At 46.2% G+C, this 23,546-nt stretch overlaps 1 protein-coding gene across 1 annotated transcript; it reads left to right on the forward strand.

Moving 5' to 3' along the window:
* The first annotated feature begins 15,019 nt into the window (after positions 1 to 15,019).
* On the forward strand, positions 15,020 to 15,667 carry LOC137363281 (G2/mitotic-specific cyclin-B1-like). The gene is given in 1 exon segment (XM_068027179.1): positions 15,020 to 15,667. A coding segment is annotated over 1 exon segment (552 nt). The 5' UTR covers positions 15,020 to 15,063; the 3' UTR covers positions 15,616 to 15,667.
* Positions 15,668 to 23,546: the final 7,879 nt, after the last annotated feature.

Raw genomic sequence — 23,546 nt, forward strand, 5'->3', positions numbered from 1 at the left:
CAATCCTGAGATTACTACCTCTGAGGTCCTACTTTTTAACTTGGCTCCTAACTCCCTAAATTCTGCTTGTAGGACCTCATCCCTTTTTTTACCTATATCATTGGTGCCTATGTGCATAACGACAACTGGCTGTTCACCCTCCCCCTTCAGAATGTTCTGCAGCCGATCTGAGACATCCCTGACCCGTGCACCTGGGAGGCAACATACCATTCGGGAGTCTCGTTTTCGACCACATAGCCGCCTATCTACTCCCCTTACAATCGAATCCCCTGTGACTGTAGCCCTTCCACTCTTTTTCCCGCCCTTCTGAACAGCAGAGCCAGCCACGGTGCCATGAACCTGGCTACTGCTGCCTTCCCCTGGTGAGCCATCTCCCTCAACAGTATCCAAAACGGTATACCTGTTGTGGATGGAGATGACCGCAGGGGACACCTGCGCTGCCTTCCTGATCTTCCTTTGCCTTTTGGTCACCCATTCCCTTTCTCCCTCAGCAATCTTAATCTGCAGTGTGACCAATTCGCTAAACGTGCTATCCACGATTAAATTTAAATGTATTGATATTTCTCTGTTTCCTTTTGAACTGTTCCAACTGAAACAGATGCAAACTACTTACCGACAATTAAACCACAGGACAGCACTGATACATTATTCTAATACTGTAAGAATGACTTATTCTTAAGCTGAGTATAGTTACTGTAAACCCTATTTATTTTACTGCTGATTACTCCCTTCGCCCAACATTGTTCTGCGAAGCTGTGGGTCACGTGTGCTGAAACCAATTAATTATCAATGGCACAGGATAAACATTGGGCTGTGTTTGTTGAATCGTCCACTGTTATAACAGACTAAGATTTGACGGATCAGTTCATAAATCAGTTTCCGAATCTCATCAGATGTAACCTGTGCCAATCTCTGCCCTTGGCTGAATGAGTTGTGACCCTGTGAGGAGATACCTATAGCTAATGAACATACACATCGGGTTTTCATAATACAGAGATCAGACCAAGTCAGATAAATAATAAATTAGTAAAATATGAATGGTGAAATAAACAGTACACTTCTCTCAGCTCCTGTATCATCCTGTTAAAAATAATTGCACCATCTCGAGTGCATCAGTATCCTATTTGGAACATGGAGACCAGAACTACACACAGTATGCCAAGTTGTGTAAAACCATGGTTCTATTTTAGTATCAGCTCAGCTCTGCTTTTTTTCAATTCCAATCCTCTGGAATTGAACTCCTGTGATTTATTTTGCATTTTACGGGCCCGTTAACATGTTGCTACTTTAAATGATTTGAGAATCTGTCCCTTGAACCCCTTTTCCCCTTTGACACCATTCAGACTCTTGTCGTCCAAGCATTATTTGAGATGCTTATTTTTCAGAGCAAAATTCAGCAGCTCACACTTGGCACTCCTCAAACTAATTTGGCATTTAAATGCCCTTTGTGCAACTTCATTAAGTCTTATTGATAATGTTTTCAGGTATTTGGTTGCATTCTTACTCGGTGACAACTGTACTCTCAATTTAGACTTGGCTGCAAATTGTGAAATTGTGCTTCTGCTTCCCACATCCATATGGTTTATTCAAGTGGTGAAGGACAGTATTCGCAGCGCTGACCTTTGTGTAAAACACTTCCCAACTTCTGCCAATCTGACAAAATACCTTTAACCCTTATTCCGTTTTCTGCTTTTGTAGTCAGAATGTTGTCCAATCTGCTACTTGTCCCCAAAATTCACATGCTCTGAGATTAGGCATCAGTCTGATACATGGTCCCTTACTGAAGACCTTTGGATAATTAATGGCCATTACATCAACTGTATTACATGCATCGAAGAGACTTAGTAGTTGGCAGGAAAAAAGACAGAGGCGCAAGGGGAGAGCCAACTGTGCAATAGCCCCGACAAACAAATTTCTCTGCAGCACCTGTGGAAGAGCCTGTCACTCCAGAATTGGCCTTTATAGCCACTCCAGGAGCAGCTTCACAAACCACTGACCACCTCCAGGCGCGTATCCATTGTCTCTCGAGATAAGGAGGCCCAAAAGAGTAAGAAAGAAAGAAAAAAGATTACATGCATCTAAGCTTTCTGACATTATTCAAAAATCCAATAACGTTGGTCAAGTATGACCTTCATTTTGGAATATGTACTGAATACTCTTCATAATATTCTGTTTTCCAGGTGTTTATCCGTTACATCTTAGAAAAGGGATTTCAGTAATTTCTGTGCCACTGATGCTAACTGATATATAGTTATTTGAACATGTTCTGCCTTACGTGTAAAATACAACAACCACATTAACTGTCCGTCAGCCATCTGAGACTGTTTCTTTACCTGATGATTATTAATGAACCGATAATAATGCCTCTTGTGCTTCTGCCCAATCTTTTTTGTATGTGCGGGCACAAGGAATCTGAACCATAGACTTTTACCACTCTTAGATTACTTTATCAAATATTTCCCAGTTTCTACCTTAAATGTTGTCAGATTTTTTTTGTTTGGAATTTATTCACTATTATTGGACAGTTATTTCTTCCCCTCAGAGACCTCTCTTCCCCTTCTTCAGATTCTGAATCCTCATTCACTGGAGCATGTTGCCCTGACTGTCCCAAAATACATGAGACTTCATATCTTATGAGCTCGCAGATGTGTTCCAGAAATCCATTTACATGTTTGTCCATGTCAGTTTGTCCGCTCTGTTCAAAGCCCAGTAAATGCGAGCTGTCCTTAAACTCAGTGGATGGGATCATTTCTGACAGACGCGATGGGCTCGGTCCTGTGCAGGAAGCAGGATTCCCGGCGTCGGCCTGAAATGTCAGGTGAAGGCATGCATATTATCACCTCACCCTTCCCTAACCTCCCCTCCCCCGCCGTCGCCCCAGGACCGAACCTCCTGTATTTTCGGGTGAAAGTTTAATGAGACGGGATCCCCATCCCATTAAAGGCTTAGTAGGCCGTGGGTTACACCCGCAAGAGCTGCCGCACAATCACAGGGCCGGCAGCTCAGCAATAATAGCAGCACCACCGGAAGCCGTGGCCACTGCCGGTATGAGGAACAGAAGAGCAAGAGTAGGCCATTCAGTCCTTCGAGCCTTCTCCACCATTCAATACGATCATGGCTGATCATCACTTCAATGCCTTTTTCCCACACTATCCCGATAGTTCCTTATGTCATTGGTATTTAGAAATCTCACAATCTCTGCTTTAAACATACTCAATGACAAAGCTTCCACAGCCCTCTGAGGTAGGGAATTCCAAAGATTCACAACCCTCTGAGTAAATGAATTTCTCCTCATCTCTCTCCTAAATGATTACCTTCTTATTTTGAAATTATGTCCCTTGGTTCTAGACTCCCCACCCAGGGGAAACATCTTGCTTGCAACTACCCTGTCTGTCCCTTTATGTATTTTTTAGGTTTGAATGAGATCACCTCTCATTCTTCAAAATTCGAGGGAGTATTGGCCCAGTTTCCCCAATCGCTGTTCATAGGACAGTCCCGCCATCACGGGAACAAGTCTGGTGAAGCTTCGTTGAACTCCCTCTATGGCAATAAGATCCTTCCGAGGGTAAGGGGACCAAAACTGCATACAGTAATCTTGGTGCGGTCTAACCAAGGTTCTATACAATTGAAGCAAGACTTCACTATTCTTGCACTCACGTCCTCTTGTGATAAAGGCTAACATACCATTAGCCTTCTTAATTGCGTGCTGCATCTGCATGTTAGCTTTCAGTGACTTATTGACAAAGATATGGAGGTCCCTTTCTACGTCTACACTTTCTAATCTCTTGCTATTTAAGATATACTCTGTACATCTGTTGCTCCTGCCAAAATGAATAACTTCACGGTTTTCCACATTATATTCCATCTGCCAGTTTCTTGCCCACTCAGTAGGTCTGATCAAATCCCCTTGAAGCCAATTTTCATATTCCTCACAAATCACATTCACACCTAGTTTTGTGTCATCCGCCAACGTGAAAATATTACATTTGGCCGCCACAACCAATCATTAATATTTATTGTGAACAGCTGGGGCCCGAGTACTGATTACTGTGGCACCTCACTATTTGCAGCCTGCCAATTCCAATGACATGTTTATTCCTACTCTCTGATTTCAGCCTGTTAACCAATCCTTAATCCATGTCAGTATATTGCCTCCTATCCCACCTGCTTTAATTTTGATATCAATCTGCTGTGGGTGACGTTTTCAAAAGCCTTCGGAAATCCAAGCATAACAGGTCCACCGACTCCCCTTTCTCAATTCTGCTGGTAAAATTCTCAAAAAGCTCCAACAAGTTCGTCAAACATGATTTCCCATTCATGAAACCATGTTGACTATGCCCGATCAGATCACTATCATTCAAGTGTCCATTTATCACATACTGTACAATAGATTTTTATACTTTCCCTACTACTGATGTACGGCTAACAGGTCTGTAGTTCCCTGTTTTCTCTCTCCCTCTCTTCTAAAATAGTGCTGTGACATTTGCTACCTTCAAATCTGCAGGAACTTTCAGCCCCATTCATTTCTCCAATGTAGCCTTCATCCTCACACTCATTTCTGTCATCTCCTCTTTCTCCCGAGTCCCTTGGATCTCTAATTTAGGGAGATTCCTTGTATCTTCCTCTGTAAAGAAAGGCACAAAGAAATAATTTAGCTTCTCTGCAATGTCTTTGTACCAATTATAAATTCTACTGACACTGCCTGCAATGGACTCACATTTGACTGAGCCAAACGTTTCCTTTTTATGGACATATAGAAGCTTTTGCAGTGCGTCATTTATTGATTTTTTTTTGATTGTTACATTCATATTCTGTTCTCTCTCTCTTTATCAGTTTTTGGTCCTGCTTTTAGGTATTCTCAAATCTTCCCATTCCACTGGTTTACTACTATTTCTGGCACCTTTATAGGCATTTCAGTTTGATCTAATACAACCCTTAACTTCCTTTGTTAACCACTATTGACTGCCTTTACTTTTGGGTTTTTTGTACCTTGAAGGAATGTGCAGTTGCTGCAAACTGTGATATATTTCTTTGAAGACTATCCATTGCGTCTGTACTGTCAGACCTTTTAATGTATTTTCACAATCCACGGCAGCCAATTTGCCCCTCATACCTTCATAATTTCCTTTTTTCAACATTAGCACCCTGGCTTCAGGTTGAACTACCTCACTTTCAAACATAACGTAAAATTCTATCATATATGGTCACTCATCCTGAAAGCATCTTTACTAACAAGATGATTAATTAGCCCTTTCTCGTTACCTAATACTAGATCTAAAATAGCCTGTTCTCTAGTCTCTTCCTCAGTATATTGCTCTGGAAAACTATTCGTAACACTCCAACGACTCGTCCTCCACAGCATTAGTGTTCATTAGATTTACCCTGTCTATCTGCAGATTGAAATCACCCATAATCACTGTATTACCCATTCTACATGTTTCTAATCTCTTGATTAATACCTTGCCCCACTCTGTCACGACTGCCTGTTGGCCTATAAGCAACTGCTACCAATGTTTGCTGCCCCTTGCTGTTTCGTAGCTCCATCCAAACACCACATTTTGTTCTTACGATCTGAGACCATCCCTTACTAATACACTAATCCAATCCCTTATTATCAGCGCAAAACCACCTCATGTTCCTGCTTTCCTTTCCTTCCCAAATGTTGAATCTTTTTGAATCTTCAGTTCCCGGTCTTGGTCACCCAATAGCCACGTTTCTGCAATGACAATGAGATCATACCCATTTACCTCTATCTGTGCCTTTAAGTAACCTACCTTGTTTCGAATGTTGCGTGCATTCAGGTAGAGTGCCCTTAACCTTGTCTTCTTAATATTATTCTGCATTGTAAACCTAGTTGAGGCTTGCCTTTATTTCGCCTACCTTCTGATGTTGCTGTCTACTTTTCTACCTCCTGTTTTAAGCTCTAGTTTCTTCCAATTTGAGCTCTGCCTCCGGTTCCCATCCCACTGACAAGATTGTTTAAACCCTCCCCAGCAGCGCTTTTCAATCTCCCCGTGAGGATATTAGTTCCAGTCCTGTGAAGCTGTGAAGCCCCGTTAATAGGCCACTCAAGGGCCTCAGTTGGCCTCTGGGCGTGAAGGCATCATTTGGCCTATCCTGCTCCCAGGAGAATCATAACCTGCAATCCTGACGTCAGGCTCTGTGGGAAATGATTCCTCCTTGATTCTCCAAGCCGGCACAACAAAACACGACTTCGGGAGGAGAATCGGCTCCAGCACAATGAGCCCGATTCCCACCTAGTTTCCTTCCACCATCGTTTGCTGGTAGATTCCGAGGCTCCCATTTGAACTTGATTGGTTTTGTGCCATTCGCTCACCATTTCCACTTGAATTCCACTCGTTTTCAGTGACTGTGGCCTGGGAATCAAAACCAACCCCGTTTTGTGATCCTGACCCCTGTGCAGGAACCCTTTTGGAAATTCTAGGTGTATGGACCTCGGGTGTAAACAATGGGACATTACACACTCAAATAATGTCTCTGGAAGACTATATGGGTTAAGCTGTTCTTAATTTGCTTAGAATACGGGGACCATTCTTTATTCCCTTCCTTCACATTGTTTCCGATAGTTTTCTGACTGTGCTGCTAACTTTTACTTCTTTTGCCTTGAACTGGAAAATTTCATCAACTTTTTCTCTCAACCCATCCGTCCCTGGGCTTCTCATCGCCGTCTCCGACACTTCCCTTTCCTTCCTCGACCATACAGCCTCTATTTCATGGATTTTCTCTCCACGAATATCTACTATAATCCGACTAACTCCCACAGCTACCTTGATTACCTTTCCTCCCACCCTAGAAAGACTCTATGCCATTATCCCAGTTTCTCCATCTCTATTCTATCTGTTCTGATGATGTTACCTTTCACACCAGTGCTTCAGAAATGTCGTCAGTATTCGTCATCCAGGGATTGCCCTCCACTGTGGTTAACAGGACCTTTCATCATGTCTATCCTATTTGCCGTGTTACTGCCTTCACCCATTCCCCTCCCAGCCAAAACCATCATAACGTTCCTCTTGTCCTCACTTTCCACCCCATTCGCCTCCACAATGAACACACCATCCTCCAACATTTCCACCATATCCGGTTAAGTCCAGCACTAAACATATATTTGGCTCCTCTTTTACCAACCTGTTCCCTGCACCCAGTCCACTCCTCAATTTCCCCCAATATCACATAATTTTCCCTGTCACATTCCCATGCAAGGGGAGGAGAGGTATCCAAGGCCCCAAACAATCATTCCTGGTGAAACAGTTTGCTGCACTATTTACCATTCAGTGTTAGTATTCAGTACACATGGTGAAATCTGCTGAACATTGGGACAGGAGCAAATGCAGATTGGGTGATTGCATTGCATGACTCCTCCGTTCAGTCTAACCCTAACCTTCTAGTCACTGATCACTTTAATTCTACATCCTACTCCAGTCTGACCTCTCTATAGCTGACCCCCTATCCTCTTCCATTGCAGCTCAATTTCGGATAGGTGTTTTATCGCATCTCGGATTCAACACTGAGATTAAAATATTCAGAAAATAAACACTTTCTCACCAGCCTTTGCTGTTACTGGGGGATGGTTACACCAGAGTCAGTCAGGGTGGAGGTGGTGTAGGGATTCCCTATTAATACACAGCTGGTGGGTTTACCCACCATTCTGTGTCACTTTTCCAGGCTGGTCTTTGCCAGATTTTCCAGGTTCCTCCCTCCTTCTGTAATCTGCTGTAAACATTTAAACCACCCACTTTTTAATCCTCTCCTTTTTCTTTGTCCCATTCGCCATATTTTTTGTCTTCGTATCTTTCCTGCCCTCCAACTGATCACTGTACTTCCCCATTGTTCTTTACTCTCCCAAACACGATTTTTCACAGACTCTATCATTGCTTTAAAACTGTTAATCTCCAATGTCGCCCAGTACTGGAGAAAGCCTATCAGATTGAATCGTTAACTCCCTTGCTATTTCCACAGATGCTGCCTGTCCTGCTGAGTGTTTCCTTTAGTTCTTCCACGGGATGTGTGTGCTGCTGGTAAGGCCAGCATTGATTGGTCATCACTTATTCCCCTCGACAACTGAGTTATTTGCAAGACCAGTTCAGAGGGCAGCTAAGAGTCAACCACATTGTGCTTGGACTGGAGTCACATGTAGTCCAGACCAAGTAAGGATGGCAGATTTCCTTCCCTAAAGGACATTAGTGAAGCAGATAATTTTTCACAATACAAATGCTAGTATCACCATTACCGAGACTAACTTTCAATTCCTGCTTTTTGTTGATCTGCTGACTTTATTAATTAAATTGATATTCAATTCCACCAACTGCCATGGTGGGATTTGAATCCATGTCCCCGGGGCATTAGCCTGCTCCTCTTGATTACTAGCTTAGTGGCACTACAACATATTTTCCTCTTCAACCTTGGCCTATTTTCAATCAAATTTACAGTAGTGTCAATATTTTGCTTTTAGTTTGATACAGATATCAACGGGTGACTGACATAGGTGGGGATAGGTGTTCCAGAGTTTTAACTGCATACACTAACGTTTTAATCCTTGACAGGTTCCCCGCCTGATGTCACCCTAACAGGCTTTTCTTCCAATTGGTCAGGGCGGAGTGTCGACCAGATCTTAGGAACTTGGCTGTCCAAATACTGACCCCGGGGTATGGGAGGAGCTGCCTGACGTTGGGGTCTCCAAAGGCTAACTCTGGAGCGAGAGAGACTCTAGAAATTTCCGATCACTGGGTTGCCAATCCTGAAAGCAGGGTGGGGGGGGGGGTGGGAGGGCTCCTATCCTAAAGTGTGATCTCCGGCCCAGGAAGGATTTCTCCTGGAGAATATGCTTTCCAAGAGATGACGTGTGTTCTGATCAAGGGAGAGGGGTCCAATCCTGGAGAGACTTGTGATCGTGGAAGGGCGGGTCTAATTCCGGGAGTGGGGTCCAATCTCGCCGTTCGGGGTCCAGTTCTGGTGGGGGATGGTTAGAATGGTAAAACCCGGCTTTCTTTGTACATGGTGTTCCACATGCAAATGTTCCCTTTGATAACAGGGAAAGCGGGCCGGCCAGAGTTAAACCTGTCAAACACATAAAATCAGAAATTTCCAGCATCAGTAAAATATTCCAATTGCCAACCTGCCTCCTTGGAACGTGGGTCTCCCCATCCCCTGTCACAGCTTCATTAAAACCAGAAATGGACGGGTCAGAGGTGGGTTGTGATCGGAGTTGAGATTTTTAACATTTTAACCACTGACGCGTCAGCAACTCACCTATTTGATGTGATAAAATCCTGCCCTTACTGTCTGGAAAATGTTGATCATTAATTTCCGGTCATTATTCCCTTGTCTCTCTTACAGTTAATTTAGTGGCGATTGTGATCCTGGCTCGGGGAAAATGCGGCCTTTCCACCTGCACAACTCGCTACCTGGTGGCCATGGCAACGGCAGATTTACTGGTTATTATCACTGAGGTCATATTGCTGTGGATCAGTACTTATTATTTCCCAGGTTCATTCCTGAAAATCACCCCTGTGTGTAGTGTTAACATTGTCCTGTTAGGTGCAGCGCTAGACTGTTCTGTCTGGCTCACCGTCACTTTCACCTTTGATCGATTTGTGACCATTTGTTGCCGGAAGCTGAAAACAAAATATTGCACTGCGAAAACTGCGGCTGTGGTTCTAGCAGCAACCTGCATTCTGCTCTGTTTAAAAAACATCCCCTACTGCTTTATTCTTGAACCTCTATGGATAATTGACAACGTACCATGGTTTTGTGTTATAAAAGCAAGCTATTATACTGATATTGGATTGGTGGGATTTGACTGGTTTAATAAGCTTTTAACCCCACTGCTCCCATTCGCTTTAATTCTGTTGCTCAACGCTCTGACAGCCAGACACATTTTAATGGCCAGTCGAGTCCGTAATGGACTGAGGGGTCAAAATAAGAGAGAGAATCGCAGTGACCCAGAGATGGAGAGCAGAAGGAAGTCTATGATTTTACTCTTCACCATAACAGGCAGCTTCATACTTCTATGGTTGGTGCATGTTATACATTTCTTATATTATAACATCACGGTATCCGTTCCCAAGGATCACAACAGTTCTGAATCTATATTTCGACAAGTCGGATGGATGTTGCGGATTTTAAGTTGCTGCACAAACACATTTATTTCTGGGGTGACTCAGTCCAAATTCAGAAAGCAGTTCAAGAGCGCGGTGAAATATCCAGTCACATCAATTATTCAACTAATGAATAAACAATACAACTGAGAGCAGCCCAGAGGCGGTTCCCTGTATCTCCAGTACATTAATGTAATATTTATCCACAATGGGAAAGAGGTGACTGACAGCGGGTTGACCCACAATACATTGGTAGGTTGGGGTCATGAAGAGACACTTGCCAAAGAGCAGTGCAGCAGGAGATAAAAGATGTTAGACAGCTTGATGACTGAAAAGCCACTGGTGTTGGGGTTGTCACACACACCAAAGGGCAGCCGGGCAGCGTGCCAGAAGTGTACAGTTGGATACCGGAAATACACAGAACGGGTTTGGCAAGGTGGATGGTTGCACATGGAAAAGAACAGTGCGCTGGTGGGCAAGAAATGACCTTTGGAGGACCGGACCGAAAAGGGGGAAGATTTGATTTGATTTAGAGATACAGCACTGAAACAGGCCCTTCGGCCCACCTAGTCTGTGCCGACCATTAACCACCCATTTACACTAATCCCATATTCCTACCACATCCTCACCTGTCCCTATATTCCTCTACCACCTACCTATACTAAGAGCAATTGAAAATGGCCAATTTACCTATCAACCTGCAAGTCTTTTGGCTGTGGGAGGAAACCGGAGCACCTGAAAGAAACCCACGCAGACACAGGGAGAACTTACAAACTCCACATAGGCAGTACCCAGAATTGAACGCGGGTCGCTGCAGCTGAGAGGCTGCGGTGCTAACCACTGCGCCACTGTGCCACCCAAAACAGGCAGTCAGAGTTCCCTCTGTAGAATATGAAGGGAAATCGCCATCACAGTCTCTCCTCAATCACCACTGGTTCCATTCTCAGTTCATCAGTGCTACTCAGCAAACAAAACATGGTCGGAGACCAGCAAAAGGCTGCAGATGGTGGAAAGCTTTTTGTGTCAGTCATTATTATTAATATTTCTCTCTCTCTCTCTCTCTCTCTCTCTCTCTCTCCCGCGCGTGCTCTCTATCCCTAAGTCAGACGGTGGTGTTGTTCTTGACGGTGGGAGCGTTCGTTCCAAAATATTTTCTGTATAGATTGATTCACAGCATGTCTTTCCCATTAGCAACACCAGCATTAATTACCGATCCTTAATTGCCGCTTGAGAAGATGATGCCCGGCCTTCTGTCTTGAACTAGCTGCTGTTCCCCCGGCAATGGAGCTCCCACAGATGTTACCATTGAGTGAGTTCCAGGATCTGGCTCAGTTGTACAGCCTTCCATGGTGGAATAGCCTGCCAACAATCTCTCTTTTATTCTCAGGAAATACTGGGCCACTTGCATGAGGGAATCTAAGGAATTGCCAGAAAGAAACGTAACATATTTTCTTTCAAAACTATTTTAAACAAACAAAACAATCTGCCTGCTGCATCTCGGAAGCCAGAAATTCCTCCAAGCGCTGTTGGAGAAGACGGATAATTTTGGCTCATTCCTGTCTCTTCACGGATTCTCTTTGTCAACAATAACGGCCTTGGCCTGTCTTGCTGTCTGTTAGCGGCCGCCACTTTGTGAGAGGCAAAGACAAAAAAAAAACAACAAATGAACTTCAAATGGGCCAAATTAAAATACTGACAATTCCCAATGAATGAAAGGAAACTGGAAGTTTTTAAACTAATAATATTTTTAGGAGCCACATGGGTTACACATTTACCCAAACCCCGCTTAATGTGACATTCGACCATGGGGTGAAGACATTATGGAACCCAGTTTCTCCGCTGCAGCCTCGTAATGATGGCCCACCGTACGGATGTGGCTCATCCTCTCAAGATGTTACTTATTCTCTGCATGCACTTTCCCTCTTTATGTAGTAATTTTGTGTGCATGCAGTTCCCCTATCCTTCTGCAAGAGGTGATATCTGCCGCAAACAGAAATTGGCACAGTCACATTGAAGGAATTCATTGAATAACCATCCACTGCATGAGAACGCAGTCTTGTGCAGAGGTTCACTATTCTCTGGGAAAGGGACCATCTCCTCTCATCTAAACTAGACAGGGCCTTATAATTTTAAAATTCTGAGCCAGGGTCCTCCTGAACATATTTAATTGGAACCAACTCCACTGGAACGCATTCTATTTCCGTCATCACCTTGTGAACGTGGATCAGCTCACCCCTAAATCTATCCTTCTCTATGGTGTAGAGCCCCAATCCTTTCAGTATATCTTGATAAGCAAGATGCCTGAAAGTGTCAATCAGTCTCTTATGCATATTTATTACACTGGCTGCTCAAGTTGTGCTTTCAGCACGCTTGGCCAATTTTAATCTTTTCACCATTGCAGGCCATGCCTTCACACATCTCCGTCTCTCTCTCTCCCTCTCTCTCTTGTTCTCTTCATTTAAAACTTGTAAACCTCTGCCGCACTCTCTCATAGGCCTTGGCATCCTTCCACATGTCTGGTACCCAGAATCATGCACTTTTCTCCAGATGAGGCCTAACCAGCGATTTGAATGAAGTGTTTGATTTTATCTCCTGATTTCTTTTTCATCAATCATCATTCACAGTAACAGGTTTGCTGATTTTTTTTTCTCTAATTTCAATGATAATATCATTCGTATTTTTGTGTACTGCTGTCAATAATCCGTCAGTGTTGAGGAGCTCACAGTTGGTTGTTAAGAACACTATCTGGCAAAGGAAAGGAATGGGACGGGGCAAAATAACAGAGCTCAGTTACAGAATACTCGAGTCGGATAAAGTCTCAGAGTCCCGTTCCTTGACTTGTGCTGAGATATTTCTGGCACAAAGACCAGAGGATGCAACTACACACACAAGTACACTCACACATACACACACGCAAACACACACATACAAACAAGCACACAAGTACACACGCAAACTCACAATCACACACACAAACTCACATACACACTCGCCTTTCCACATGCAAACACTCTCACACACATTCATATTCACACAGGCACACATAATTCCACACATTCACACGCACTCACGCACATAGTTTCACATACACACACTCACACACAAGTACAAACGCACAGTCACATGCATAAACACCATCTCAAACACACACACACACAAACTAATTGAAACTCACCATGTCATCCTTATGAGCAATTAGACACGGGCAATAAATGTTGGCCTAGCACGCAACGCCCACAGCCCATTAAAGAATAACACCAAAGCACACACACATTCACACACACGCATATATATATATATATATATATATATATACACACACACCCAAATACACACGAATGCACCCCCACCCCCCACACACACACATACACCACTGTGAGTCTTGAGGCAGTAGGAATTGGCTTCTTGTGGAAACAAGTGCTGATGAGAAGAGAAGGAAGGGAAATGAGGAGGAGAGGATGTTGGCGTTAATGTGATGTTAATGTGATAATCGTAGGCAGACACATCTACTGTGAGGTTGCAACTGCATCCAAGAAATGATTGATCATCATTCCTTGTTTATAATAACGGGAGCTAATCTGCTCAGTTTGGTGTTGTTACTACTGGTATACATAGAAAAAGCTGGAGGCCATTCAGGCCTCACGTTTGAACTGCCATTCAGTGACATCATAGCAGATCTGAATCTGAACTCCATAATCCACCTCAGAGTTCATATTCCTCAATCCACTTGACGAGAAAAAAAATCTATCCATCTCATGTTTAAAGTTCTTTATTACGCTCCAGCATTTCCTGATTTTTTTTCATGGGAGAGAATTGCACACAGGAAATATTCTCAATGTGATGCACTGTTTGTTATCTCCCATCATCAATGGCCTGCCTTCGACTTTAAAGGTCTGCCCTTGAATCTAACACCAGCAGGAAAAGGCGAATGTCCGCACAATTCTTATTAATTCCTGTCATATCTGAAAATCTTTAATCAAAACCTATGCTACAGCCCTTCCTATCTCTGTAAACTCCTTCACTCCTACAACCTTCCCTATGTCTGTAATATCCTCCACTACTATAGCCCTCCCTATCTCTGTAATCCCTTCCACTCCAACAACGTCCCTTATGTCTGTAATCTCCTCCAACCCTGAAACCATCCCTATCTCTGTAATTTGTTGAGGCCCTGAGCTCTGGAATTCCCTCCAGCCCCTACACTCTCCATATCTCTTGAACACTCCTCCTGCCCCTCACTCTCCATATCTCTGAAAATGCCTCCTGCCCCTTCCTCTCCATATCTCTGAAAACTCCTCCAGCCCCTACACTCTCCATATCTCTGAAAACTCCTCTTGCCCCTACACTCTCCATATCTCGGAGAACTCCTCCTGCCCCTACACTCTCCATATCTCTGAAAACTCATCTAGCCCCTACACTCTCCATATCTCTGAAAACTCCTCCTGCCCCTCACTCTCCATATCGTTGAAAACTCCTCCAGCCACTACACTCTCCATATCTCTGAAAATTCCTCCTGCCCTCACTCTCCATATCTCTGAAAATTCCTCCTGCCCCTTACTCTCCATATCTCTGAAAAGTTCTCCAGCCTCTACACTCTCCATATCTCTGAAAAATCCTCCTGCCCCTACACTCTCCATATATCTGAAAACTCCTCCTGCCCCGACACTCTCCATATCTCTGCAACTTCCTGAAACCCCGACAATTTTACCTATTTCTGTAATATCCTTCAGCCCCTAAAGCGCTCCCTATCTCTGTAACCTCCTCCAGAAACTACATCTATATCGATTTCTCTAATCTCATCAGCCCTGAAAAAAATAATCCTACCTCTGTCATCTACGCCAACCTCTGCAACCCTCCCTATAGCTGCAATAACGTCTGAAAGAGATAACCCTGCCTATGTCAGGATAACCCAGTAACAAAGAGCAATTTACAACTTGTTGGTGTGACAGCAATGCTAGTGGCTTCCAAATATGAAGAAATGTATCCCCCAGAAATTGGTGACTTTGTCTATGTTACAGACAACACATACTCTACAGCTGCAATACGTGAGATGGAGAGGAAGATTCTTCAGAAGCTTAACTTTTCTCTTGGCAGGCCTCTTCCTCTGCACTTTCTGAGGCGGTCTTCAAAAATTGCAGGAGTAAGCTCTGAACACCACACTCTGGCTAAATATCAAATGGAACTCACCATAGTTGACTACGAGATGATTCATTATCTTCCATCCCAGATTGCTGCAGCTGCTTTTTGTCTTGCTCAGAAAGTCTTAAATGTTGGTGAATGTACACCTCTTCTGCAGCATTATATGACCTATAAAGAAGATGATCTTGTTCCAGTGATGGAGCACATTGCCTAGAATGTTGTGACAGTCAATCAAGGCCTCACTAAACATATGACTATTAAGAACAAGTATGCAAGCAGCAAGCAAATGAAAATCAGCAACCTTCAACAGATAAAGTCTGGTGTGGTGGTCAACCTTTCAAAGAACTTACTGCCCCGGAAATAGCTACCATACCTTTCTTTGAAAGGCAGCTTGTTCTTGTATAGTCTTGTCTGAGATGCTTGTCAGCACTATGTGCTACTGTAAATAAGAAATGTAGTTTCCATTATATCTACTATCTGAATTTTGTTCACGAATAAAACTGATTTTAAAAATGAAAAAAAAATAAATAAAATAAAAAAACTGGTCACTGCATTATAGGAAGGATGTGGAAGATTTGGAAAAGGTGCAGAGGAGATTTACTAGGATGTTGCCTGGTATGGAGGGAAGGTCTTACGAGGAAAGGCTGAGGGACTTGAGGTTGTTTTCGTTGGAGAGAAGGAGGAGAAGAGGTGACTTAATAGAGACATAAAAGATAATCAGAGGGTTGGACAGGGTGGATAGTGAGAGCCTTTTTCCTCGAATGGTGATGGCAAACACGAGGGGACATAGTTTTAAGGTGAGGGGTGATAGATATAGGACAGATGTCAGAGGTAGTTTCTTTACACAGAGAGTAGTAGGGGCGTGGAACGCCCTGCCTGCAGCAGTAGTGGACTCTCCAACGTTAAGGCATTTAAGTGGTCATTGGATAGACATATGGATGAAAATGGAATAGTGTAGGTCAGATGGTTTCACAGGTCGGCGCAACATCGAGGGCTGAAGGGCCTGTACTGCGCTGTAATGTTCTATGTTCTATGTTCTATGTCTCTGACCACCTCCACTCACTACAGCTGATCCCTATCTTGGTAACATTCTGTAGTTACTACAAGCCTCGCTATTCCTGGAAGATCCTCTAATCCCTACAAGACTTCTCCGTCTCTGTAACCTCCTCAAGACTCCACAAACCTTACTGTCTATGTAATCTCCAGTAGCCCCTACAATCCGCAGTACTTCTGAAAACTCCTCCAGCCCCTACAACCCTCATAACTCTGTAACCTCCACCAGACCATGCAGACCTCTGAATATCGGTAACCTCTTCCAACGCCACCCCAGCTCTGCAAAATCCTCCAGCCTCAGAAAACCTCCCTATCTCTGTGACCTCTTGCAGCCACTCAACCATCCCTGTTTCTGTAACTTCTCCAGCCACTAAATAAGTGCCTATCTCTGTAGCATTCTCCAAACGACCGAAATAGTTTAACCCAAGCTATCCCATCAATTCTCATTAATATCTCCACAACTTTCATCAAATCAGCCCTGATTCACCGAAAGAGAGTGAGAGAGAGAGCGAGAGAGAGAGAGAGAGAGAGAGAGAGAGAGAGAGAGAGAGAGAGACACTGGCAGCTCCCGTATGTGTAAGGCCTCTCTGTTCCTGCACCCATTTTATCATTGTACAATTTTGTTTAGATTGCCTCTCCCAGTCTTCCTTCCAAAATTCATCACTTCACATTTCTCAGCATTTAAGTTAACCTGCCATGCGTCTGTCCAATTCACCAGACTGCCAATAGCTTCCTGAAGTCTTTACTATTCTCTTCCCTCTTTAGTACATTTCCAGCTTCAGCTGTCCCAGGTGAAGACGCCTCCCCCAACCAGAAGACCGGAAGACTGTAAGACCAAGTGTGCAGGCAGAGACTGTTTCAAGTGTGCTGTGTGCACCACCTCCAGAAAGTAAAAGAAAGTCATCCCTCACAACCTATCTTTCCCTCTCCTCTGTTCCCTCAGCCTCTTCTCTAACCTGTTGTTTGTTTGTTTGTTTGTTTAGTGCATCTTAAAGTTATTTTCAAGCCTGCAATTTGGGGTGGGTTTAGCTCTTAGACCCATGGCAAGCCCTTCAACACAGGTGGTGGGGCCGTCTACTACCTATGCAGCTGCAGCCTCTGTGGCTGCCCACGTGGCCCCGTCACCCTTTAAATTAATAAAGAACAAAGAACAAAGAAAATTACAGCACAGGAACAGGCCCTTCGACCCTCCAAGCCTACGTCGATCCAAATCCTCTATCTAAACCTGTAGCCTATTTTCTAAGGTTCTCTATCTCTTTACTTCCTGCCCATTCATGTATCTGTCTAGATACATCTGAAAAGACGCTTTCGTGCCCGCGTCTACCACCTCCACTGGTAATGCATTCCATGCACCCACCACCCTCTGCGTAAAGAACTTTCCACGCATATCCCCCCTAAACTTTTCCCCTTTCACTTTGAACTCGTGTCCCCTTGTAATTGAATCCCCCACTCTGGCAAAAAGCTTCTTGCTATCCACCCTGTCTATACCTCTCATGGTTTTGTACACCTCAATCAGGTCCCCCCTCAACCTCCGTATTTCTAATGAAAATAATCCTAATCTACTCAACCTCTCTTCATAGCTAGCGCCCTCCATACCAGGCAACATCCTGGTGAACCTCCTCCGCACCCTCTCCAAAGCATCCACATCCTTTTGGTAATGTGGTGACCAGAACTGCACGCAGTATTCCAAATGTGGCCGAACCAAAGTCCTATACAACTGTAACATGACCTGCCAACTCTTGTACTCAATGCCCCGTCCGATGAAGGAAAGCATGCCGTATGCCTTCTTGACCACTCTATTTACCTGCGTTGCCACCTTCAGGGAACAATGGACCTGAACACCCAAATCTCTCTGTACATTAATTTTCCCCAGGACTTTTCCATTTACTGTATAGTTCACTCTTGAATTGGATCTTCCAAAATGCATCACCTCGCGTTTGCCCTGATTGAATTCCATCTGCCATTTCTCTGCCCAACACTCCAGTCTATCTATATTCTGCTGTATTCTCTGACAGTCCCCTTCAGTATCTGCTACTCCACCAATCTTAGTGTCATCTGCAAACTTGCTAATCAGACCACCTATACATTCCTCCAAATCATTTATGTATATCACAAACAACAGTGGTCCCAGCACGGATCCCTGTGGAACACCACTGGTCACACGTCTCCATTTTGAGAAACTCCTTTCCACTGCTACTCTCTGTCTCCTGTTGCCCAGCGAGTTCTTTATCCATCCAGCTAGTACACCTTGGACCCCATGCGCCTTCACTTTCTCCATCAGCCTACCATGGGGAACCTTATAAAACGCCTTACTGAAGTCCATGTATATGACATCTGCAGCCCTTCCCTCATCAATCAACTTTGTCACTTCCTCTAAGAATTTTATTAAGTTGGTAAGACATGACCTTCCCTGCACAAAACCATGTTGCCTATCACTGATAAGCCCATTTTCTTCCAAATGGGAATAGATCCTATCCCTCAGTATCTTCTCCAGCAGCTTCCCTACCACTGACGTCAGACTCACCGGTCTATAGTTACCTGGGTTTTCCCTGCTACCCTTCTTAAGCAAGGGGACAACATTAGCAATTCACCAGTCCTCCGGGACCTCACCCGAGTTTAAGGATGTTGCAAAGATATCTGTTAAGGCACCAACTATTTCCTCTCTCGCTTCCCACAGTAACCTAGGATAGATCCCATCCGGACCTGGGGACTTGTCCACCTTAATGCCTTTTAGAATACCCAACACTTCCTCCCTCCTTATGCCAACTTGACCTAGAGTAATCAAACATCTCTCCCTAACCTCAACATCCGTCATGTCCCTCTCCTCGGTGAATACCGATGCAAAGTACTCGTTTAGAATCTCACCCATTTTCTCTGACTGCACGCATAACTTTCCTCCTTTGTCCTTGAGTGGTCCAATCCTTTCTCTAGTTATCCTCTTGCTCCGTATATATGAATAAAAGCCTTTGAGATTTTCCTTAACCCTGTTTGCTAAAGATATTTCATGACCCCTTTTAGCCCTCTTAATTCCTCGTTTCAGATTGCGCCTACAATCCCGATATTCTTTCAAAGCTTCGTCTTTCTTCAGCCGCCTAGACCTTATGTGTGCTTCCTTTTTCCTCTTAGCTAGTCTCAAAATTTCACTTGTCATCCATGGTTCCCTAATCTTGCCATTTCTATCCCTCATTTTCACAGGAACATGTCTCTCCTGCACGCTAATCAACCTCTCTTTAAAAGCCTCCCACATATCACATGTGGATTTACCTTCAAACAGCTGCTCCCAATCTACATTCCCCAGCTCCTGCCGAATTTTGGTATAGTTGGCCTTCCCAAAATTTAGCACCCTTCCTTTAGGACAACTCTCATCTTTGTCCATGAGTATTCTAAAACTTACGGAATTGTGATCACGATTCCCAAAGTAGTCCCCTACTGAAAGGTCAACCACCTGGCTCGGCTCATTTCCCAACACCAGGTCCAGTATGGCCCCTTCCCGAGTTGGACTATTTACATACTGCTCAAGAAAACCCTCCTGGATGCTCCTTACAAATTCTGCTCCATCTAGACCTCTAACATTAAGTGAATCCCAGTCAATGTTGGGAAAATTAAAATCTCCTATCACCACCACCTGTTGCTCCTACAGCTTTCCATAATCTGTTTACATATTTGTACCTCTATCTCACGCTCGCTGTTGGGAGGCCTGTAGTACAGCCCCTGCAATGTTACCGCACCTTTCCTATTTCTGAGTTCTGCCCATATTGCCTCACTGCTCGAGTCCTCCATAGTGCCTTCCTTCAGCACAGCTGTGATATCCTCTTTGACCAGTAATGCAACTCCTCCACCCCTTTTATCTCCCTCACCATCACGGATCCGGAGGGAATGGGCTTCCTGGTCCGTACTCGTTACAGTGCGTTGTTCTCTCCGGATCCGTCCAGCGAGGATGCGTGTAGAGTTTTGTTGCAGGACCTGCTGCAGGTCCTCCCAGAGGGCGCCGAAGGATTGGAGGCTCCGCTTACGTTGGAGGAGCTGACTGGCGCCCTCCACCAACTCTCAAGGGACCAATCACCAGGGCTGGATGGGTTGACCGTGGAGTTCCTGAGGGCGTTCTGGGGCGTCCTGGGGGACGATTATGCGCGAGTCCTTGGGGAAATCCTCGCGACCGGGGAGATGCCCCTCTCGTGGCGCACGGCGGTCATCGTCCTGCTGCCGAAGAGGGGCGACCTCTGCCTGCTTAAAAACTGGCGTCCGGTCTCCCTCCTCAGCACGGATTATAAGATCTTTGCCCGGGCTATGTCTACCCACCTGGTCTCGGTGCTGGCCCACATGATCTACCCCGACCAGTCCTACACGGTCCCGGGCCGGTCCATCCAGGACAACATCCACCTGGTCCGGGACTTCATCCATCTTTCCCAGAGGACTGGTCTGTCAGTCGCCTTTCTCTCCCTCGATCAGGAGAAGGCGTTCAACAGGGTGGATCACGATTACCTTTTCGGGACTCTGCGCGCTTTCGGACTCGGGCCGCTTTTTGTGGCCCGGGTCCGACTTTTATACGGCGCCGCACTTTGTCTCGTCAAAGTTAACGGCTCCTTGACGGCGCCCCTTCGCTTTGGGAGAGGAGTGCTTCAGGGATGCCCCATGTCCGGCCAATTGTATACCATCAGCGTGGAGCCTTTCCTGTGCCTGCTTCGCAGGAGGTTGACGGAATTGGCTCTGCGCGTGCTGGCCATGCGGGTCGTCCTCTCGGCTTACGCCTACGACGTGCTCCTCGCAATCACAGATCCCATTGACTTGCGGAGGATGCGCGACTGCCAGCAGACCTTTTCTGCCGCGTCCTCCGCGAAGATCAATTGGGAGAAATGTTCCGGACTCCTGGTTGGTCAGTGGCGGGTGGACTCCCTGCCGGAGGAGATGACAGCTTTTGTGTGGAGCACCACGCATCTCCTCTATCTGGGAGTCCACCTTAGCCCCGCTGAGGATGCCTGGCAGGAGTTGGAGGCGAAAGTCACCGCTCGGCTGGGGCGCTGGACAGGACTGCTCCGAGTGCTTTCCTACAGGGGCCGAGCGTTGGTCATATACAAACTGGTGGCCTCCATGCGGTGGTAACGGTTGGTCACTTTGGCCCCGCCCCCTGTATTTGCCACCAAGATCCAGAAGAAACTCGTCGATTTCTTCTGGGGCAAGAGGAAACACTGGGTCTCTGCCGCGGTCCTGAGTCTCCCGATCGAGGAGGGCAGTCAGTCGCTGGTGTGCGTCCGCACCCAGGTTGCCACTCTCCGCCTTCAGACCCTGCAGAGATACCTGTACGTCGAGCGTCCTCCCAGATGGTGTGCGCTGGCGACGTATTTTTTCCGCCAGTGTCACTGCCTTCAAGACGACACGCAGCTCCCGGTGGCGTCCGTTAGCCGCGCCTCTCTGAGGGAGTTGCCTGTCTTTTACCGGGATCTTTTCCGAGTCTGGAACATGGTTGCCTCCAGTCAGGGCGCTCCCCCGCCGGCGGAGGAGAGTGCCTCGGCTGTCCGGGCGGCCGACTCTGGGGACGGTCCGGCGGGCGGAGGAGTAGCCAAAACCCCCGGGACTCACCTCACTGCGGGTGGCGAGGGGGCTCGGGAGTGCTTAGCGATCCCGGCCGAGCTGACCCCCGCTCGGCCGGAACTGCTCATCGGACCCAGGCCCCGTAACCCGCCTCGGGAGCCGGTCCCACACAATCCGAGCCGCCTCTCAGAAATGCCCTCCGTGCCATCCCAATCGGCGCGGAGGGGTTTCCTGTACAGGCTGCTCCTGCACACTCTCCACTTCCTCGCCCTCGTCAGCCCGCCGGACACACCCTGGCGGTCCGCGTTGCCATCTGGCCGCGAGGGGAAACCCCGATGGAGGTCTCTCTACGCGGGAGTCTTCACCCTTTACATCGGGGACCTGGGGTGGAGGGTGTTGCACAGAGCAGTCCCGTGCAATAGGCTTTTAAGTAGGTTCACGGACTCCCAGGCCACCTGTACTTTCTGCAGCCTGGACGAGTCCGTGTTCCACATTTATACAGAGTGTGCGAGGTTGCAGCCCATATTTGAGTATCTGAAGGGGCTGCACCTCAAATTCTGGCTGCACTTCAGTCCCACGCTCCTGATCTTTGGGCACCCGGTGCGGAGGGGCTTGGGCCGGGAGGAGGATCTCCTCGTCGGTCTGGTCCTGGGCCTGGCCAAGGTGGCAATTCACAGGTCCAGGTTGCGAGCCGTCGATGGGTCCGTCCTCCCCGATTGCCTGCCCCTCTTCCGCGGTTACGTTCGCGCCCGGGTGTCCATGGAAAAGGAGCATGCGGTGTCTGCCGGTACGCTTGAGGCCTTCCGCGACCGGTGGGCACCGCAGGGACTGGAGTGCATTGTCGACACCTAGAATGGCATTTTAATTTGAGTTTTTTGTTTATTTATCTGGTTTTAATAAAGTTATTTTAAAAATATAAGTGTGTATATAAAGGGGGCCTGAGGAATAAAGGCCCCCTCGACATAAAAAATATACAAAAGGGGCCTGGGGTATAAAGGTCACCTTAAATAAAAAAATAAAAAAAACGGGGTTAAAAAAAAACGGGGGTTCGATACAGAGTTAAGCTCCAAAAAAAAAAGACGGGGAACAAAAAAAAGGCTCATTCTATCCAATGTCCCGCCCTTCATTCCTGGTGAGCTCTTCCTTCCCCACCTGCACCATCTGGGGGAGGTAAAGACGGGGCTCACCCCAGTCCCGCTCGGTCTTCGGGAGAACAGCCTCCGACACGTGTACTCCTTCCGCCGCCAGTTATTCATGCAGCTGGCGCGGGAGGAGGTGACAGAAGGACACTTTAATGTAGAATTCCAGGGGACGGCATACCGCATCTTCTGGACCTTGGATGGGGTGCGGTGCCATGTCTGTAAGGGGGTGGGGCAGCATCCACCTGGATCAGGAACTGATCTTTCCCAGAGGACTGGTCAGTCGGTCGCCTTTCTCTCCCTCGATCTGGAGAAGGCGTTCGACAGGATGGATCACAAATACCTTTACGGGACTCAGCGCGCTTTCGGACTCGGGCCACATTTCGTGGCGCGGGTCTGACGTTTATACGCCGCCGCAGAGTGTCTAGTGAAAGTTAGCGGGGCCTTGACGGCCCCCCTTCGCTTTGGGAGAGTAGTGCGTCAGGGATGCGCCATGTCCGGCCAATTGTATACCATCTGCGTGGAGCCCTTCCTGTGCCTGCTTCGCAGGAGGTTGACGTGATTGGCTCTGCGC

This window comes from Heterodontus francisci, unplaced genomic scaffold (assembly GCF_036365525.1).
Source record: "Heterodontus francisci isolate sHetFra1 unplaced genomic scaffold, sHetFra1.hap1 HAP1_SCAFFOLD_294, whole genome shotgun sequence".
Classification (NCBI taxonomy): Eukaryota; Metazoa; Chordata; class Chondrichthyes; order Heterodontiformes; family Heterodontidae; genus Heterodontus; species Heterodontus francisci.